This window comes from Athene cunicularia (assembly GCF_003259725.1).
Source record: "Athene cunicularia isolate RWA chromosome 1 unlocalized genomic scaffold, athCun1 chr1_part1, whole genome shotgun sequence".
NCBI classification, from domain to species: Eukaryota; Metazoa; Chordata; class Aves; order Strigiformes; family Strigidae; genus Athene; species Athene cunicularia.
The window spans coordinates 10,437,255-10,457,757 of record NW_020799091.1 but is presented as its reverse complement, the minus strand read 5'-3'; the positions used below and the strand labels follow the sequence as shown (position 1 = coordinate 10,457,757).

The following is a 20,503-nucleotide window of genomic DNA, read 5'->3' as shown; positions in this document are numbered from 1 at the left end:
GGTTTTTCCCCCCCCCTTTAAAAAAAAAAAAAAAAAAAAAAAAAGCCATGAGGTGCTATAAAAGCATTAATCTGGAAAAAATCCTGAAGTAAGAAGAAAAGGGAGAAACAAATAAAAGGAGAGCAGAAAAGAATGGGCTGTGTAAGTTGCCTTTTTGTTTGACCAGATGTTTTAAATAATTGTGTAAGGAACAAATGTGAAGAGTACCTGAAATTAAATGTGTCAGACTTTTTTTTTTTTTTCCCTGGAGTTTCTGTATCTCACTGTCTTCTCCTTCACTCCCCTCTCATCCGCCCGTGACTGTACACATTCAAATTATTTTTCTCTTTTCTTGAACAGGAGCAAACATGGAGCTACAAACTACATTCCAGAGCAGTTTTTAGATGACTTTATTGATCTTGTTGTGTGGGGTCATGAACATGAGTGCAAAATAACCCCGTCCCAAAATGAACAGCAACATTTCTATGTTTCTCAGCCAGGAAGTTCAGTGGTGACATCTCTGTCCCCCGGAGAAGCTGTGAAGAAGTGTGTGATCTTTTCTTTTTGTTCTTGTTTATCCTGTGTCTTACATCTCATGTGTGTTGTGTTGAGAAAGAAAAAACACTTCTGTTAAGTATGAAAGGACTTGTTATAGTGTGACATAACAAATGAAGTAGATGGAATCGGTGATTTTGCTTTACTCAGAATTAAACCTAACATTTAAAGGAAATGGGACTTACCTATGTAGAGTTACATCCTGATAAATTGGAACACAAGGAACCGTGTACCTGTGCTTGTGTAAAGAACAAGCACGATCTAAATATGATAGAACTGAAGTTTGGCAGGGCCAATCCTGAAGTACAGATCCAAGAACTTCCCATAGCTTTTAAACTTTTTTCCCTGAAAATTAAACATGAATTTAAAACAAATCTTTATACCATAGTACTAAGTTTATCTTCTAGTAAGTTACCTTTCTCCTTCTAGGCACATTGGTTTGCTGCATGTTAACGAGAAAAAAATGAAAATGCAGAAGATTGCTCTAGAGACAGTGCGAACTTTCCATATGGAGGATATTGTTCTAGCTGATCATCTAGATCTTTTTAATCCTGACAATCCTAAAGTAACTCAGGCAATACAAGCATTCTGCATGGAAAAGGTAACTTGTAATGCTAACAGTATATGGATAACACTGTATGGGCTGGGAATGGGATCTGTAACTGGTTTTGAGACTGGAAGATGAGATATCTTGTGTCTTGCCCCGTAATACTTGACTGACTTAGGCAGTGTTTCCATAGGAAGCTAATTCCATGAAATTCACTGCAGTCTTTGCTTCCAGATTTCTTGACTGGGATGACCTATTAAACTAGACTGGAACTGCCTTATGGGGGTCCATATCATCTTTGTACAAAAACCCCTGCCTGCAAGTGGGGCAGTGTTCAATATGCGCTTTGGAATCAGCATAACTACATGTACCCAAACCCACATCTGGGTTGTGCAGCGTGAGGTCACAGAAGTAACTAATCAGGTTTATTAATTGTTCTTGGTTCTTAGGTCTGTATAAGTCTTATTTCTGCTTTTCCCTGGAACTAGAAATTTAATAAAGGATAATGGCTATAAAGTAAAATGGTGTGAGTGATCAGTAATTTAGATACTGCTGGACTAAGCTGTATCTAGAAGATAGGCCTTTCATTGTGACTTTTTTTCTCATTCATTCTTATGGCTTTTGGCTGGATATTGGTACATATGTGTGTTCAGGAATGAGAGCATATCCTGTAATTATTTTTATAGCTCCCCCTTGCAGCTGGATGTATTTTGAGTTATACTTGAAGGGTTCAGGCATCTGTAAGAGAACAAAGCACAACTGCATTTCTAATTCTGCTTCACAGGTTGAATCCATGCTGGACAATGCAGAAAGAGAACGCTTGGGAAATCCACGCCAGCCAGAGAAGCCTCTCATAAGATTAAGAGTAAGGAATTGTTTGGTTTGGATTGCTTTGTTTTGAAAGGTCACTGAAAAGTTTCAAAGCAAAGTCATACTTTTTGTATAAACACATACTATACAAGATTTCTTACTGTGTATGGGCAAATATAAATTGCCTTCGTACCATGACTCTGTTTACCTGCAGTATAACTAGTATTCTGTGGTAAAGGATGAGACTGGTCATAAGTGCTCAGACCATCACTGCTGGTCTGAGTAAGGGCATCAAAAGTGGTTATTTACAAAGAGGTTTTTCTTAAGTCATGTTATCCTGTGTTTGTTCTTAACCAAATTTATGGAAACATTCCTGAAGACTAGTAAATGAGGCAAGTTAGGAAGAAATTAATAATCTGGGCTGTTATTCTGTTAATGCTGTTATTAGCTATTATTATCCATTAACTGTTCTTCATAGTATGGTAAAGCATTCATTTTAGGTTGACTGATTTTTTACTTTAAGTTTTCCTTTGCAGGGTAACAAACTCATCTTGATATGTGTGGCTTCTCTATTTCTGTTTATTAAATATTTAAATTTTTCCTTTCTTCTCTTAGGTTGATTATGCAGGTGGCTTTGAACCGTTCAGCGTCCATCGTTTTAGCCAGAAGTACATGGATAGGGTGGCTAACCCAAAAGACATTATATATTTTTTCAGGCATCGTGAACAAAAAGAGAAAAATGGTAATTATAAAGGAAGGAATCATTGGCTTACCTTGGTTTTCATTCTTCTTCCTTTATTTTCTTATCCAGCACTTACTTGGTGTCTGCCATTTGATGTGTTATAGGAAGAGTAAAGATGCAGTCTCCTTTAAGTGTATATATCATACAAGTGCTTCTGTTCTATTTCTGGGTTTGTCTAAAATTCTGATATTCAGCACAGCATCTTCTGGCAGTTATTAATAAATAATTCTGGGTTTTTTTTCCTCAAACCTTACTGAGTTGCTTTAGTAATCCCATAGTATAGCCCCATACCAGACCAAGTTACTCCATGGTTCGATGATAATTACCATGAAAGGCATTAAATATCTTACTTCTGAGACTTCTCAGAATGAGGTGGTTGGTTTTGGGCACTCTGCAGGAAAAGAGATGGGTGTTATGCCTTTATTATTTAATTTTATTGCTGTAATAATTCATTTATTTAATAACGAAAATAGTAATGGAGGGGCTGGGCTTCAGAGGTGTTTGTGTATTTAAAAAAAAAAAAAGGTCCAAATGTACGACAGCATTTTGTTTGCCCTAATTAATCATGTGTATGTGTGCTCTGGGCTAGTCTGTTCCAGGTATGTCTCTATTCAAGCGTTTGTGCAAAACAAATAATAGCTGTTACTATTGTAGCATTTCTCATTGTGCCTAGAATTTTTAATAAATGGTTAATAGATGTTGCCCAAATACTGGATTTGTAATAGTAACTAATGAAGAAACAGCTTGGGTAAGAACATACTGTGCTAAAGAACTGTTAATATTTCACATTAGTGCACTGTAAGTACTGCAGTTCCACTGACAGCTTTTACTTACACTGTCAGTTTTATAAAGTCCAAAACATAATGTTTCATGAATAAAAATTGCTTTTAGAGAGGGTTTTTTATTTTTAAATTATGCTGTATTGATCTTGTTTTATTTTTCTTTGTTGTTTTTTTAATAGCTGTGTAAGCTCATTGACATTTTCGGAATACTACCAAATACATACCAGATACGGATAGCTACCATATCTGACACCATGTTTCATCAATGCATTTTAATTTTTTTACTTAACATGCATCTTGTCTTCAGGAAGAGAATGTAAATGTAAAAAGAATACTATGGTTCTTTGCATTGCTTTATTAGATGTACTTTAATATACGGGAAGTGGCTGATAAAGCAGTCAACATTTTCAGCTCATGTGCACACAATGCTATGGTTCAGTACCAGTGATGTTAGGACTTCATGAGTTCACAAGTTGTTATTGTTTCTGTTGTCATAGCTGCTTATGTAACAAGGCTAACAAAACAATGTTTTGTGCTTGCATGTGGCAGATGTCTGGAAGCAGTCTGTAGTCACTTTATGTTACTTTGCATGGTATGTGGTAACCTCAGCTGATTATCCCTTTCATTTTTCTGTCATTCCTACCCTGCTGCCTCAGAATGGGGGGCAGCCTTAATGTGCTATGAACATTTTCTACTGAAAATTAGTCAGCATGCTTTGGAGGAAAATTTCTTCTTTAGTAACAGAGTTACTTATAAAAAAAAGATTGTCCTTTGATGGGTCCTTTGATTTTTTTTTTCCATTTGTCATCTTCTAGAGTTCAATTATAATAACCTTCACAGGTCATTGTGTTCAATTTATAATTCCAGGCATTTGGTAGTTAGAAGAACACTTTGTATCTGCTAGAGGTGAAGTTGTCTTGTACAAGATTACATCCATTATGTTTACCTATTACCAGACGATAGACTCTACAGTTAGAACAAAAAACTTTTCCATATAAAAAGGGACCACAATTCTTAAGAGATCTATATTAACCTTTTTTTCTGTTACTTTCAATGGAATAATAATTAAAAGCTGCAGGCCTGGGTGACAATGCCACTTTGCTTTTTTCTTCTAGACAATGATCTTAATTTTGGAAAGCTGGTTAGCAGACCTGCGTCTGAGGGGATGACACTGAGGGTGGAAGACCTTGTAAAGCAGTATTTTCAGACAGCAGAGAAGGTATCTTTCTACCTTTTATGATTTATTTTTTTAATGGAATATAATCTTTTTATCTATTTTTGCTTTCTTAATGGAAGTAGTGTGCCCTGAAAAGACTGACATTTGCCAAGAAGTGAATTTATTTCCTACAGAACTGTATGCGAATTCCTGTGCGAAGTATATTCTTAGGTTAACAGGTAACTGTTGTATATAGGTTGTATACGTTATGTGAACACATGCTGGTTTGAGAACATTATGATAACTCTTCATGTGAACTTGCAGTGTCTGCCCTGTACCAAATGATGTGTCATGTTCTTAAAGGAGGAAAATGTGAGGCAGCATACTCTGAGTGAGAAACTACCTTACTTTACTATAGGGTCAGTGTGAGACTGTACCATTTACTATTACCAGCTGACTTGGTGTAGTAACTTGTTACTTTGTGATATATTTGTACCCTCAGATATAGTGCAATTCCACATTAGATTTAAAGCAGAGCAGGGAGAAGAAAGAGACCCCCCCAGTAGTTTTCTTTCTCTTCACCTTTTCATTAAACCTGATTTATTTTCCTCTCCCAACACCGGGGCAGTAGTCTCAGAAGTAAAAACATAATAATCAGTGAGTCAGATGTGCAAATGCTTGATCTAGATGATCAAGCCTAACACTCAGAAGCTACTTCAGAACATGTTTTATAGAAAGTCATTAGAGTAAGGATTCCTGAGGCAAAGATTATAAAAATTATATCATCTTGCCTAACCTTAGACATATGTTAGGTGTCAGTATTGGGATGGTATCAATCATGCCCTGTTACACCATCTTCCCAACTTGTTTGTATGCTCTTTTATAAACAGCTCAGTTACAGGTCCTTCAGCAGCTCTACATCTGTAAAGACCCAAAAAAATCCACTGCTATTCTGGGAAGGCTTGCAGTAGGGGGATAATACATTTTAAGTTAACACTGGTAATGAAGGAAGGAGGTGTTGGGGACAAGAAAGCATGTTGTACCTGAAAATGATCATGGGAATCATAAACATTGTGTTAAGCTAGCTTGTGCTTCAGGATTTGCTAGACACCTGATCTTGTCTGATAAGGGAAACAAGAGTCTTTGGACCCTGAGGTGGCACAGGGCTGTAGTTGAATGTTCAAAACATGTTAGACCAAAATGTCTAACAAGTACCACTCTGTTCAGTTCCTGTATCTGGGAATTAAAAACACTGCAGTTTGTCTCTCTAGCAAGCTTTTAATTTTTTTTTTTCCTTTGGAAGAAAGTTTAATTGCCAAAAGTCGACATGAGTGTTCTGCATCATTACAATCAGTCGCTCTTTTGAGATGCTTATTTTTTTGTAAACTTACATTATAATAGCTGTGAAATTTATTCCTCTGCACAGCATTATTTCAGGGAAGGTTTTATGCTTCCAATGCAACCCTCAAAACAGTTCCTAAAGGACATCTGGAAGGATCAAAAATCATTAATAAGCGCATGTAATGCTTGAATCTGTGCTGTAGTTTATAGACAAAAGAGGCTGCTATTTCAACATTATTCTTCATATGAGGATTTCATTCTCAGAATGTCTCTTGTTACTGTATTGGGAAGGACAGTAGAGAAGAGAATGGCTGCGAAACACCACCTGTAGCATCTACTACTTCTATTAATTAGTGTCTGTAGTAATATCTTAATGTAGTATATCTTGATGAACATGTGAGAACCATTATTAGTATTTACAAAATTGCATTTCAATAGCGTAGACTTCTGCTTAATAGCTCTTAATGCTTAATAATAATAATTTACCCTGATCTGTAACTGCCATTTTTTAATGTTAGAATTTTACAGTAAAAGTAATTAATTTAGCATCTGTAATAATTCAGGGCTTGTTTTTAGTAGCGTTCTTATGTTTCTGCAAGTTGATCTTTAGTTTAAAAAAGGGAGAGGAACTAAGAAGGAATACAGTTTACCTTCTCTCAGCAATACATTTCAGACAAATTATTCTAGGTATGACTAGCACTGTAGTTTCTTTACTGCTTATGAAACCTTTTTCTCTGAGTCTGGACATTACTCTGTTAAGTAGGTATAACATGTTAGTAGCAAGAAGGTTGTAACTATATTATAACAAGTAACATGTATGCTTATTGCTATGCTTTTCTTTGAAATCTTCAATGCACGCTACTGTTTTGGAACTAAATTAATATTTATATGAAACAGCAGGAATATTACTCGCTTTCTTTGATGGCAGATACTTCTTAACAAAATGTTTTCCCTAATTATAAAGAAAGTACAGCTTTCACTTCTAACTGAAAGAGGAATGGGAGAAGCAGTGCAGGAGTTTGTGGACAAAGAGGAGAAAGATGCCATAGAAGAGTTGGTGAAATTTCAACTAGAAAAAACACAGAGATTTCTTAAGGAGCGTCGCACTGATGCAGAGGAAGAAAAAATAGACGAGGAGGTAATAGCCTGTTAATGTTAATTTCTTGAGAGAGATCAAGAAAGGGAGTAGAAGAAACAGTGCTTGAATCTGGTTTCATAGATTTGCCTTTGTGTGGAGCATGTGCAACACTTGCCTCTAGTCACTTTCTGGAATTAATAGATATGGTGGTGAAGTTTCAGATGAAAAGCTTGTATTGAAAATGGGGTTTAGGTATACTTATACTGATTCTCACTGATTGCACATGCATGTATAGAAAAGACCTGTTGCTCTAATATATGTAGAAATATATATATATATATATATATATATATATATATATATATATACACACACACACACATATATATATATATATATATATATATATATATATATATGTCTACTGTGAGAAAGATGGTAAATACAATCTCTTAGATTTTTCATACTGGCTTAGGGAAGAATACAAGAGCAGAGCAAGCATAATAGAACCTTATCCTTCAGGTGCTCCACTACCTTCTAACTACTTGCAGCTCAGGGTCTCTGAGACAAACATGATTTATGTGTATTTAGTAACCCTTAATAGACTTCTCTGTCAACTTGTTGAGCTTCTATATGAGCCCATGTATTCAGTTGTAATATTCAAGCATTGTATGACAAGTTGTTCTGTATCTTAACTGCACTTAACATTATTAAAGAATAATTTGGTGGGGAGAGGAAGGTTGCACCTACCCGTTTTCTCACTGATTGCTTTCATTCATGAGGAGTTGAAAGAGACTAAAAAATTGGTGCCTGTATGGTTTCTGTGACACTTCAGGTGTATTTTTTGTTTGTATTTTGGACTAATATCTTCTTTCCCTCTCACTCATCATATCTTTTTTTTCCATACTTGACAAGTTGAGCTTTCTTACTTGTACATGTGTTGCAATGTCTGTCTCTTCTCAATGTCATAGTTTTCTATCTTGCTTCTTTATCTCTACCCCCTCTTTTCTAATTATTCATATTTCACTGCTCCTTATTGTCAAATTATGTATACTCTCCTCTTGAACATGTCCTAATTTTCCTCAGAGCCTGTCTTCTGTAGCAAGGAAGGGACACTCTCAAATATGCAGCCTTTTTTCCCTGGTGATATAGCTTCATTTATTAATAGAATGTGAGATTCTCAAACTGTAGGACAGCATGAAAAGGCTCCAAACAAACTTCAGCTATTCTTGCACTCTTCTTCACCTCTCAGATGAACTTGACTTTAAAATTCAGTGATTGAGACCTCTCACTTACTATGTTTTGATTACGGTATGAAACGACCTGTTATTTTGATGGGAACTCTTTTTTTTTTTTTTTTATTCAGGTGCGAAAATTCAGGGAGAGTAGAAAAAAGAATACCGAAGAAGAGGATGAAGAAGTTCGTGAGGTAACTCCTTTGAATATTGAACATAGGCTGAAGAATGCATATGAATGAAGTCACTTAACAATACTTCAACACTGTCCTTGACAAAAAGTGCCTGTCTGCCTAGGGAAGATTCGTGTAAGTCTTTTTTAAATCTTCCTTGGTGTAATACATGCCTAAGCTACTGCTTGATTTGGCTTTTGTGATCTCTTTTCTTGTGCAAATTTTTGAATCTGAATGTTCAGTTGTTCTTGCTTTGATCTGAGGTTAGATCAGGCAAGTGACCTTCAGAGTTCTGTCAGCTTAAACTATTTGTGATCCCATTGTCAGTGGACATGTGAGTAGGCTGTACTGAGTGATATTACTGGAACTGGTATTACTGGTAAACCTTTAGGTACTATTGTCCTCATCAGCAATCTTAGATCTCAGAGTCTTATATCTCCCAGAGATTCATATCTAGATTGTACATATCCTTCCAAAGGGAATTGCCAACCATTGGCAGCATTGGTGCTCCTTTGTCTTTGCAAGCTTTGTGGGAGTGGAATGAAATTTTGAGAAAAATGAAACCTGGGGTGAGATTCAGTTCTAATCTGAGATACCTTCATGTAGTAAACTAGTTGTCTTAAACACAGGCTGTCATCAGTGAAGATCAAGTCAATGGAGCCCAGAGGGTGCTTCCTCTGAGCAGATGGACATAGCTGACATAGGATGACTGGAACAGTTCACCAAACTCCACTGACAGTATCATATTAACTAACTCCATTCTGTTGTCAGGGCTTAGCTTGCTACTTCTCTAGTCAGTCTCACCTCTGTGCCCAGTAAGATCATAGAGCTGATCCTCCTAGAAACTGTGCTAGGGCACGTGGAAAATAAGGAGGTGATTGGTGACAGCCAACATGGCATCACTAAGGGCAATCATGCCTGACAAATTTGGTGGCCTTCTACAATAGGGTTACAGCACTGGTGGATAAGGGAAGAGCAACTGTCGTCAACTACCTGGAATTGTGCAGAGCATTTGACAGTGTCCTGCAAGACATCCTTGTCTCAAAATTGAAGAGACATGGATTTGACTGATGGACCACTCAGTATTGGGACCAGCACTGTGTTAACATCTTTGTCAGTGACATGGACAGTGGGATTGAGTGCACCCTCAGTGAGTTTGTTGACCAAGGTGCGTGGTGTGATCAACACACTGGAGGGCAGGGATGTGCCATCCAGAGGGACCTGGACAGGCTGGAGAGGTGGGGCCGTGAAAACCTCATGAAGTTCAACAAGACCAAGTGCAAGGTCCTGCACACGTTCAAGGCAATCCCAAGCACAAATACAGGCTGGGCAATGAGTGGATTGAGAGCAGCTCTGTGGAGAAGGACTTGGGGGTATTAGTGGATGGAAAACTGAGTATGAGCCATAAATGTATGCTCCCAGCCCAGAAAGCCAACTTTGTCCTGGGCTGCTTCAAGGGAAGCGTGGCCAGCAGGGTGAGGGGGGTGGGTTCTCCCCCTCTACTCTGCTCTCGTGATACCCCACCTGCAGTGCTGTGTCCAGCTCTGCAGCTCCCAGCGTAAGAAAGACATGAACCTACTTGAGCAGGTCCAGAGTAGGCCATAAAGATGATCAAGGGGCTGGAGCACCTCCCCTGTGAGGACAGGCTGAGAGAATTGGGGTTGTTCATCCTGGGGAAGAGAAGACTTCAGGGAGACCTTATAGCAGCCTTCCAGTACTTAAAGGGGGCTACAGGAAAGGTGGAGATGGGCTATTTATCAGGGAGAGTAGTGATGGGAGGAGGGGGAATAGTTTAAACTTCAAGAGGGTAGATTTAGATTAGACATAAGGAAGAAATTATTTACTGTGAGAGTGACGAGACACTGGAACAGGTTGCCCAGAGAAGCTGTGGCTGCCCCCTCCCTGGCAGTGTTCAAGGCCAGGTTGGATGGGGCTTTGAGCAACCTGGGCTAGTGGAAGGTGTCCCTGCCCATGGCAGGGGGGTTGGGACTGGATGATCTTTAAGGTCCCTTCCAATCCAAACCATTCTATGATTCTGTTATATGTACACATTTAAATTAAGTAGACGAATATTGTCCCTGCTTTTTGATAGACTTCCTTGCCTTCCATAACACTGTGAATTTGGGTCTTCTGAGCCTTGGTGGTTTAGAACTATACATCACAACTAGGGTTTAACAATGGTGCATTTCATCATTTAAGATTCTTTTTCCTGTAGCACTTACTTTTCCATTTCAGGCAATGACCAGAGCTAGAGCTCTCAGATCTGAGGATGCAGTTCTTATCGCAGCCTCCAGTGATGAAGAACTCATGGATACGGGGATGAAAGGCACTGTTGATTCGGATGACAGCCTTCCTGCAACATTGAGCCGAGGAAGGGGTTCGGCAAGAGGTAGGGGAAGAGGCGCAAGAGGGCAAAGTTCAACAGCAAGAGGTTCATCTCGAAGGGGAAGAGGTAAGAAAAGCTTCACATTCTTTGTACTACAATTGATTACTTTTTCTTTGAAAGGCGACTCTTGTGATGTTTCCATCAAGTGGAAATTTGTTTCTTAAAGACTTCTACTGGAAAAAAAGTTCTTCACAAATATTTTTGGTGTCATATTATATACAGTTGACTGCCTTACAAGGCTTAAGTTGTGACTTTTTCACAGGGTGATTAACAGAAAAATATTTTGCTTCCCAGCTATGGAAACATAGTAGTCTTTTTAAAGATGCATTATTGAGAAGGTTTGCAATAAAGTGCATGGATAAACCTTTGTTAGTGCTAAAGGTAATGGATTTGGTCATTATAGAGGGGAGGTACAGGTTTTCTGAATCCTAATGCAAGAGACTTCATTGTTTCTAGGGGCTGAGAAAATGAGGAGTGTTTCCTAAGCAAAATTAAATAGCTCCTTGGGTACATATGATTGTACATTTTACAGTGATAGTGGTACTTCCATTATATATAAATATATATATAAGTAAAACAAGAAAAGACGAGGTCTTACAGTACTATACTCCTTTGAGCTGTTTCATTAATATGCCCAAAAGGTCTAAGAGCAGGATGAGTTAAAACAAAGGCAGTCATCTTAGGGCTGCTTTGGTTTGTGTCTTTAAACTAGTTCTATAAGCGTGTGCTCCAACACTGTTGTGATCCCTTCAGAGCAGGGGCATGTGTGTTAAGAGGATATGTCTGTGGAGCTTTGAACACTTGACCCAGAGAAGTTCTTCTGCATGTAAGGAGGGCTTTCCTTCAAAAAGAAAGTGAAGGAGTAAAGAGGAATATGGGTTTAAGTGACTTCCCACTCAGTAATCATAGACTAAGGGCAGGGGGGGGGAAACAAACACTGAACAGATCTGCATGTTGTTTATTATCCCTACAGGAAGCACTAGCCAAGAGTCAGCTAGCAGCAGCAGAACCTACAAGCCTGTATCTGTGCCTGCCAAGAATAAGACTATCATGGATGGTAGGCCTTCCATCTGCCCTTTGCTCTAATCTGCTCTCTCAAATTGCAGTGAAGGTGTTTGTTTAGTTATGAAGTGCCTTAGTTGCCTTAATTTCTATTAGTCCAATTGAGCTGTGAGAGATTCTTTTGGTTCTAATGAAATAGAATAACAGTGAGAGAAAGAAAAATGGAGAGGAAAAAAAAAGTGGTATCCTGCTGTCATGGGGTAAAGTGCAATGTTAGGTTAATGGTTGAACTAGATGATCTTCAAGGTCTTTTCCAACCTAGACGGTTCTGTGATTCTGTGTCAGAAAAATCTGATTAGAACTGAAAATAGGGAACATCTTACTGTATGCATTTCCTTAAGGAATAAGCATAGAAAGAATGTGACTTAATAGCATCCATTTAATGCAGAATATTCCTCAGTGGATTAAAAAGTTTAAACTTGACTGATGTTTACAAATTAGTAAGCTTTAATGCAAATCCATTTAGTCTTACACATTGTAACAAGTTTTAGAAATGCCAGTTTTTACTAGGGGAAAAAAACTTATCTGTGATTTAAGCTGCATATGTGAGTGTCTCTTCCTTGCTACAGAAGACAGGCTCTGAGGAAACAGCATAGGTAATCTGAGTATTAAAGAAAAAAATACTGCTCACAAATCTATACATGAATCCTATGCAACATGCCCACAGGTAGAGTGAGTTTTAAATTAATCAGCAAATTACCTTAATTTTAAATTGGTCAGAAAATGACCTAAAATACTGTAGAGAAGTCAAATTTAGCAGATGTGTTGATGTCTAAGCTGTTAGACATACAGGAATATCAATTATAGTAGTATTTTTCTCTTCTTAACCAAAGTTACTGAAGGATTTTCAGCCAGACTGGGAAGTACCTGCTGCTGCACAGAGGGTTGTCAGACTCTAGCAAAGGCTTAATTTATGTTTTGGTTTGGGTTTGGGGGGGTTTGCTTCTTTGTTTTACAGGGTATTTTGGGGAGGAAATGCATGCTCAGGAGGTCTTAAATAAGAAGAATGATATAACATTGTTTGTATTTTATTGTGTGAGCACTTTAAAAATACTGCATTTGTTTTATTCTAGCCTTTAGGTCTTTGAAACCAGACCCCTACTTGAATTCATCCAAATCTTACTCTGAGGTAAGAAGCATTTTGCACGAGCATTTGCACTGCCTTTTGCTGTCTTCTGATCTGAAAAATAAATACAAGGTCAGATCGTTAGCCTAAACCAGCAGATACTCCCAGGCTATCAGTTCCAGCAGTAAGTTTCTGCATGTTAATTGGTAGACCTTCTGTACCCTTTTTTGGTATGGTGTTTGTCTGAGACAAAAAAAGACCAATGTTTTATTTGTGACCATAGTCTAAGATACAGAGTGTATATACATGAGTGTTTGGGGGGGGGTTCTGCAAGATCAAAGATCTGAAGAGCAAGACTTGTGCTGTATTTGCACATTGTACAGCTCTCTCATAGAGCTGTCAAGTGTGTATTATAACTAAGTATATAGCTGGAAAAACCCCAAAGGTTCTATGCTATAGTACTCTAGTATTATGCACTATATCTCTGTAGGAGTAAATTCTGTGAAAAAGCTTTATAAATTATATCATTTTTCCAGGATATTATAGATGACTCCGATCTAGAAGACATTTCTATTGTTCCTTCTTCCAAAGTAAATCAGAGGTTGGTATGTTTATTTAATGAATGCTACCACGACTGCCTTATTTCTGATTGGCAATCGTCAGAGTCCAGGGATCTGATCCACTACCTGAAAAAACAAATTTATTTTTTTTAAGGAATTTATAACACTACTTAGAAAATTTATATGATTTCTTACGTATTAATGTGGATGATCTTTCTATAACAATAAATTGGTCTGCTGATTGAGTTAAGCTAGTCAGAGCTTTAGAATTAATATGTTAGTTTGAGAATTTGAATCATCTTACTTATTGCTATTTCTGTTCATTCTTAATGAATAGTATTGGTAGCTCAAATCTGAGTTGAAGGGAAAGTTATTGGAATGTCTGGTACTTGAGAACATGCTGATGCCTTTTTTTCTCTTTGTATGTGTCAAGGTTGTCAACTACATCTTCACTTAGTAAAAGACGTTCAGAAAGCCAAACGTCTAGAGGAGTAGATTTTGAGTCAGATGAGGTATGGTAGCTAGTGGTCTTTTTTTTCTTTTCTTTTGTGTAAGTTTCTAAAGCTTACTGTTTTATGGCTATTTGAATAAAATATTTCAGAGTAAAACTGAATATTTTTTTTTTTCCCACTGACAGGACTAGAGTATTGCAACCAGCTTTAATTAGAGTATATTCACAATCAACAAAAATAAGGCTAGAAAGGACCTCAGGAAAATATCCAGTCCTTTTTCCTTTCAATTCTTAATCAGTTAATTATCATTTCTGAAATGTTTGGAATAGGTTCTTCTGCCTGGGGAAGAAAGTAATCATAATCTCTTCTAGTGCTTGGCTATGTCTTTTCATATGTTTATGTATTTTTTTTCTTGTAAAAAGGAATAATTTTTTTTTTTTTCATTTTAAAATGGTTGTTTTCCAGGGCACTTCATTTTTTTTTTATCATTGCAAGTTATGTAAATACACTTTAAAAAGAATTAAAACACTGTCTTCAAGATAAGATTTCTGTTTTTGCAGTATGTATTTGAACTGCTAAGAAATGGTTTCTTCCATATTTAAACAAGTAGAACTTGATTCATCTTTTTGCACTGGAATACACATTATACTGTCAAGCACTCTGCAGTTTATTTACAGAGACTAGCAGACTGTCATGTGTGGTCAGGATCCTAGCCTTAAAAATGTCACATGTTTGCCACTTTAGAGAAAAAGTTACATTCTTGTGTCTTCCCTCCACTATGCTATCTCTTCTTCTTGTACCCGAAATACAAAACTGCATGTTTGCTTGAACACACAAAAAAAACCCAGTATTTTTGATTCATGCAAATCTTGGTAAATTATGATGTGTGATATGTATATGGACATAACTTCATTGAGGTATGTGCTGCTCTTAATGATAACATTTTCCTGGGTGACACCTGGAATGCAGATTGTTCTCTTGTCAGAGTACCTGTTCTGATGATACTGATGTAAACTCAGTTTGTTCTCTGCACATTTGTGGTCTGGACTTTTAAATCAATGGATAGTCTCTTGTAACAAAACCAGAAAAAGTCAGAAAACGTCGAACAATGTGAACAGGCTTTCTGACTTAATCTAAAGGTGTCTTTACTTTTTATGACTCAGAATACATGCCTGTTCTAGTAATGCGTATCTGTTTACAAATTGCAGGATGAATTTGATCCATTCAAAAGCACTGCAACGTCAAGAAGAACTAAGTGATTTCTGGCTTGCTGTACAAGAGAGACCATGACAGTTAGTGAAGAAAAGGGAAAACAGTTTGCAAGGCATTCTCTGTGACATATCTCTGTAAATGATAGCTTGCCTTCAATTTCTACTTCTATGATATGTTTTTGGCTTGGGTTTTTTTTAAGTGGCACCCAATTTGGTGCATTAGACTAGAGCATCGAATATTCTGAAGTACTGCTGAAATGGCAAGTTCTTTCTAAAAGCCTGTTTTCTTTCTGGGATGATAATGTAAATAAGTCATATCTTTTATAGAAAACTCCATCTCTTGGGCTTGAATTTTGCAGAGGGGTAAACTTATAGTAGTATGCAAGTACAGATATGGATATGGATTTGGTCAGTGTAATGAAACTTGTACATATTTGCAATTTTCTACAGATACCATCAAAAACTCTGAAGAGTAAGAGTTTGACCAAAAAATACAGTTTTCACTACTGAAGCTGGAAAGTGTTCTAATATTTTTCAACTCTTTTAGAAGAACTAAACCCACTATTACACTGTTACTGAATGTCATAGTATATGGGAATGAATTCTGCTCTTAATTCAAGAAGTGCCAAAGATTTCAGATTGAATTGCATTGTCAGCTTTTACCCTGTAAATTAGTTGTAAGGGCTCGAGCCTTACAGCTTCACAAGGAATGCTGCTTGAAGAATAAAGCAATTGAGCCAGTAACAGTCAGGACGTTGCCTCTTACCTTTTTCTTAGTTGATATTTGTGGTGGGTTGACTCTGGCTGGGTGCCAGGTGCCCACTAAAGCTGCTCTGTTAATCCCTTCCTCAGCTGGACAGGGAAGAGAAAATATGACAGAAGGCTCAAGGGTGAAGCTAAGGACAAGGACAGATCACTCGCCAATTACCATCATACACAACACAGGCTTGACTTGTGGAAAATTAATTTAACCTTATTACCAATCAAATCAGAGTAGGATAATGAGAAATAAAAACTAAATCCTAAAACACCATTCCCCCACCCCTCTTTCTTTCCAGGCTTAACTTCACTCCCAATACTCTCAACATGTTCCCACTCAGCAGTGTAGCAGGACAGGGAATGGAGGTTGTGGTCCTCAGGGGGAGGACTCCTCACACTCTTCCCCTGCTCCAGCATGGGCTTCCTTCCATGGGAGACAGTCCTCCACAAATTCCTCCAACATCAGTCCTTTCCATGGGCTGCAGCTCTTCACAAACTGCTCCAGCGTGGTTCCCCCAAGGTCACAGGTCCTGCCAGGAGCCTGCTCCAGCGTGGGCTTCTTACAGGCTCACAGCCTCCTTCAGGCATCCACCTGATCCCTCGTAGGGTCCTCCCCGGGCTGCAGGTGGGTCTCTGCTCACTGTGGAGCTCCATGGGGGCCGGGCACAGCTGCCTCCCCATGGGCTGCCCCACGGGCTGCAGGGGAACCTCTGCTCTGGGCCTGGAGCACCTCCTGCCCCTCCTCCTGCACTGACCTGGGGGGCTGCAGGGTTCTTTCTCTCACTCTTCTGCCTGTTGTTACACAGCAGGTTCTTTTTTCCCCCTTCTTAAATACGTTATCCCAGAGGTCCTACCACTGTCCCTGGATGGGCTCAGCCTTGGCCAGCGGTGGGTCCATCTTGGAGCCAGCTGGCATTGGCTCTGTCGGATAAGGGGGAAGCTTCTAGCAGCTTCTCACAGAAGTCACCCCTGTAGCCTCCACCACTAACAAAACCTTGCCACGCAAATCTAATACAATATTTTTTTCAGGTATCTGTTTCCTCAGCCCACTGCTTCAATAACCCTCATAAAATGTCATTGCTATTTTCTAAATATTCTACAAATGAGACTTTTAAAATACAGTATTCACAGTGAGGGAACCACTCCTCCTGTTGAGGGAGTCAAGACCTAGACATATACTCCTCCTCCTCTCTCCTTCCACCTCTGTACACCCTACTCCCCAAAAAGTGCTTTTCTAAAGCTGTGGCCATTACAGCTAATCAAGGAAAAGGCCAGAAGCTAACACCCCAGCATGTCAGAGAAGCACTAAATATGTTGAGTTGCTGCAGCCATGCCTTTGTATTTTTACTTTCTCCTTCAGAGAGGTGGGATTGGGCAGTTGTGTTTCTCTGGCTCTCACTGAACATGTCTGTTGTTACTTTGCATGTATTGCTGTAGCAGGGAACCTCAATGAGCCTTGAGCTTCCTGAAGACTTCCATAAAAATGGTCAAGACTTGCAAATTTCTTGTGTAGAGCTTAGCAATTTATAAAGCAGTGTGACCGCTTAAGGTATCAGCAAATAATTTGGTAGTCTGGCTCTTTCATTAAGTGCTGTCAAAGCTATAATATTACCTATGCAATTAAAAAGCTGCTGTAAATACCCCTCAAGATGAGGGTTTAGATATTTTTTTTTAATAAACTATTTCTGTTAAGTAAATCATGAGTCAGTTTTATGAACTACATTGAGTGAGGGATTGATGTTTTTGAAACACTTTGCTGCTTTATGTCACTATCTGCATGTTTTGGGTCTGGCTGGGGTGGAGGCAGCTTTCCCCGCAGCAGCCCGTGCAGGGCCGTGCGCTGCATTTGTAGTGGTGTTGATGCCACCACACCAGTGCTTTGGTGGCTGCAGAGCAGTGCTCCACAGCATCAAGGCTCTCTCCAACGCCCCACAAAGGCCAGCAGCCTGAGGGTGCCCAGAGGGTGGGAGGGGACACAGCCAGGACGCAGCTGGCCACAGGGAGATTCCATACCACATGGTATTGTGCTCTGCAATAAAAGCTGAAGGAAAGGAGGAGGGAAAGACTATATTTGTTAAGATATTTGTCTTCCCAAGCAGCTGCTGCACATACTGAGGTGGCTAGATGTCACCTGCTGATGTGACAAAGAATAAATCTTTTCATGCTTTGCTGTCATGCACAACCTTTGCTTCTTTCCATTAAACCACCTTTATCTCAATCCATGAGTTTTTAATCTAATTCTCTCCCCATCCTGCTAAGGATGGAGAGTGAGTGTATTGGTGGGCACCTGGCAACACCCCAGGGTCAATCTGTCACACTAAATTAAACCTGGTTTCTGGTAAAGACTTAAATTGCCTAGATTATTGTTTCACTAAGGTCTTAAGGGGACTCCATCTTTTACCGTTGCAGGCACATCATAAGCAAAGATTTTAGTGAAGTGTATATAGGATTAATAGGAATCACATCAAAGGTTCTTCCTACATTTTTCACAATTTTTTTCAGTCAGCTGTCAAATTACAGCAGCTTTGTTTATAGTGTTAAACTGCAGCAGTTCTCAAATTCTTTTGTATAGAAGATAAAGATGCCATCCTTCACTTCAGGGGAAAATTATAGCCTGATATGGGAAGACTGTACTATAAACAGATATTTATCCTAATCATTATTGTGATTTGTTATACACAAGGGTAAGATGCTCAGAAAATTAACATAATTTCTCAAAGACCACACTGGATAGTTTTTGAAAAGTCAGTTCTTACTCATGTAACTTCCAATCCACCTGCCCCAGGAAAGCTCAAAAATTTAAAAAAGCCATGGTAGTGAAAGAGAGATTGTTCCCAGGGAAATGACAGGGAGATGCACCCTCTGCTGTGTATTTAAAAAGAAAAAGATGCATTATTCCTTTTTTTGAATGCTTCCAAATTGAATTTTTTAGTGTGTGGGTGGGTGGGTGATTTTTTTTTATATTCCTCTTATAACCCTTTTTTTCACCAGGTGTGTTTTCTAATATAATTTTGTTAAGAATGCTATTGCACAGTTGATTTGATGATGACTTTTTTTTGTTACCTGAATTCATGAGATATATATCTTTATTTCAAACATTTTCTAAATACTTTTCACCTTATAAATTACATAATTTCACAAATGCCTTTTACAAAAAACAGATACAGCGTACCAAACCCTGACATTCCTGTGCAGCTGCTTCCTTTGCTGTCAGTGGGTGCCAGGGATGGTGGTGCAAGGGTGAAGTCATCAGGAGCAGGTACCAAGCTGACAAATCTTTAGCAACCTGTTCTTTAGTAACAACCGCACATTGGTGAACTGATTAGACAGTTCGTACTGGGGTATGTTTAAATACAAACCAAACCAGAACGTTGATGTGAGTCAGAGAAGGGCACACAAGCGACATGGGAGAGATGTGACCCAGGGAGCTTCTACTGGGCTTCTTCCGTGACCCTCTGTGGGTATTTCGGGTCAGGCTTGCTGGTGTGTGGTGGACCATCTCCTCTGGAGCACAAGATGCTGAGTGCAGCTGGGAGGAGGGTGGGCTTGGGCTGCGTGGGAGTTGATTCCCACCCTCCCCCAGCCTCCTGCTCTCCTGGAAGCACCCGATGATCAAAGGCAGTGGCGGCTCTGGCTACACCTGCAAGGCTACCCTGCTAGAAATGAAGAATTAGATCAAGGGGAGTATATAGACAAAAGTAATCATTTGTGCTGAAATACGGATTATAGTACAGGGGAGCAGGATCTGATAGATATGGAAAAGAAGAGCTGGAGTTTGAGTGCCACAACACAGAATACTCTTATGCACTGGCCAGCAGCACTGAAAGTGAAGGGGACTTGGGAGCTGCTGGAGCAGCCCAGCGAGAAGGGGGACATATGCCACCGACAGCTCTGGTCCCATCCCAAACCCACACCAGAACGCTGCCCTGTCCTGCTTTCTGACATTTCCCTGGGCCTTTATGTTACATTGTGAGATTATATTTTCCTGGCAGCATCAGACTGCGGGCATCCCTGCTGCCCAAGTGCTTCTGAGGTGGACACAGATTTCTTTCTTCTCCCTGAACGGTCACAGGTGACCACCACCTTAACAGCTCCAGCAGGTTTGCTGGAAAGCTTCCTCTGAGACAGGCAAACTACTGAAAGACCTCAAGTTGGATAATTCTGTGGAAGAAATAGATGCTGACAGCAGTTTGCAGAGGAGTGCTGTGGGCTGGCCATGCTGCATGTCCTGCTGTGTTCAACTCCTGAGCAGTGGTGAGGAGAAAACAGCCCAGGTGGTTCACTGGGAGAGTCACAAGCATCTTTTGGAAGTGTTCTTTTCATCACTGAGTGACCAGCGTATAATACAAGATAATGGTCTTTTAATTGATGGTTAAATAAGGCCTTCTAACCCAACCTGCTCTGGCTGGGGTTAGTTAGCACCACCCAAGCAGATCTGTCCCAGCAGAGGGGCAGCACGGCAGCACCTCTCATGTGCACTTGTGGAGGGGCAGGTCTCTCTGGGCTGTGTAGGATTTGTGTCTCTTGGTCTCCTGATACTGATTTTACATTTCTTACTGTGGTTTTGGGGAAACATAAACACTGCCAATTTGTCAGTGCTTGGACCCAG

General features: G+C 39.3%; 1 protein-coding gene across 3 annotated transcripts in view; it reads left to right on the top strand.

The window, feature by feature from the left end:
- MRE11 (MRE11 homolog, double strand break repair nuclease) overlaps nt 1-16,357 on the top strand; it is a 23,501-nt gene extending 7,144 nt beyond the window's left edge. For all 3 annotated transcript variants that reach the window (XM_026848425.1, XM_026848415.1, XM_026848432.1), the window contains 13 exons: nt 340-525; nt 964-1,135; nt 1,866-1,946; nt 2,507-2,633; nt 4,531-4,634; nt 6,877-7,050; nt 8,357-8,419; nt 10,634-10,850; nt 11,758-11,841; nt 12,920-12,975; nt 13,449-13,513; nt 13,906-13,984; nt 15,133-16,357. In XM_026848425.1, coding sequence (XP_026704226.1) covers nt 340-525; nt 964-1,135; nt 1,866-1,946; nt 2,507-2,633; nt 4,531-4,634; nt 6,877-7,050; nt 8,357-8,419; nt 10,634-10,850; nt 11,758-11,841; nt 12,920-12,975; nt 13,449-13,513; nt 13,906-13,984; nt 15,133-15,183 — 1,459 coding nt within the window. In that variant the 3' untranslated portion in view covers nt 15,184-16,357. The remainder of the gene's footprint in view (nt 1-339; nt 526-963; nt 1,136-1,865; nt 1,947-2,506; nt 2,634-4,530; nt 4,635-6,876; nt 7,051-8,356; nt 8,420-10,633; nt 10,851-11,757; nt 11,842-12,919; nt 12,976-13,448; nt 13,514-13,905; nt 13,985-15,132) is intronic.
- Nucleotides 16,358-20,503: the final 4,146 nt, after the last annotated feature.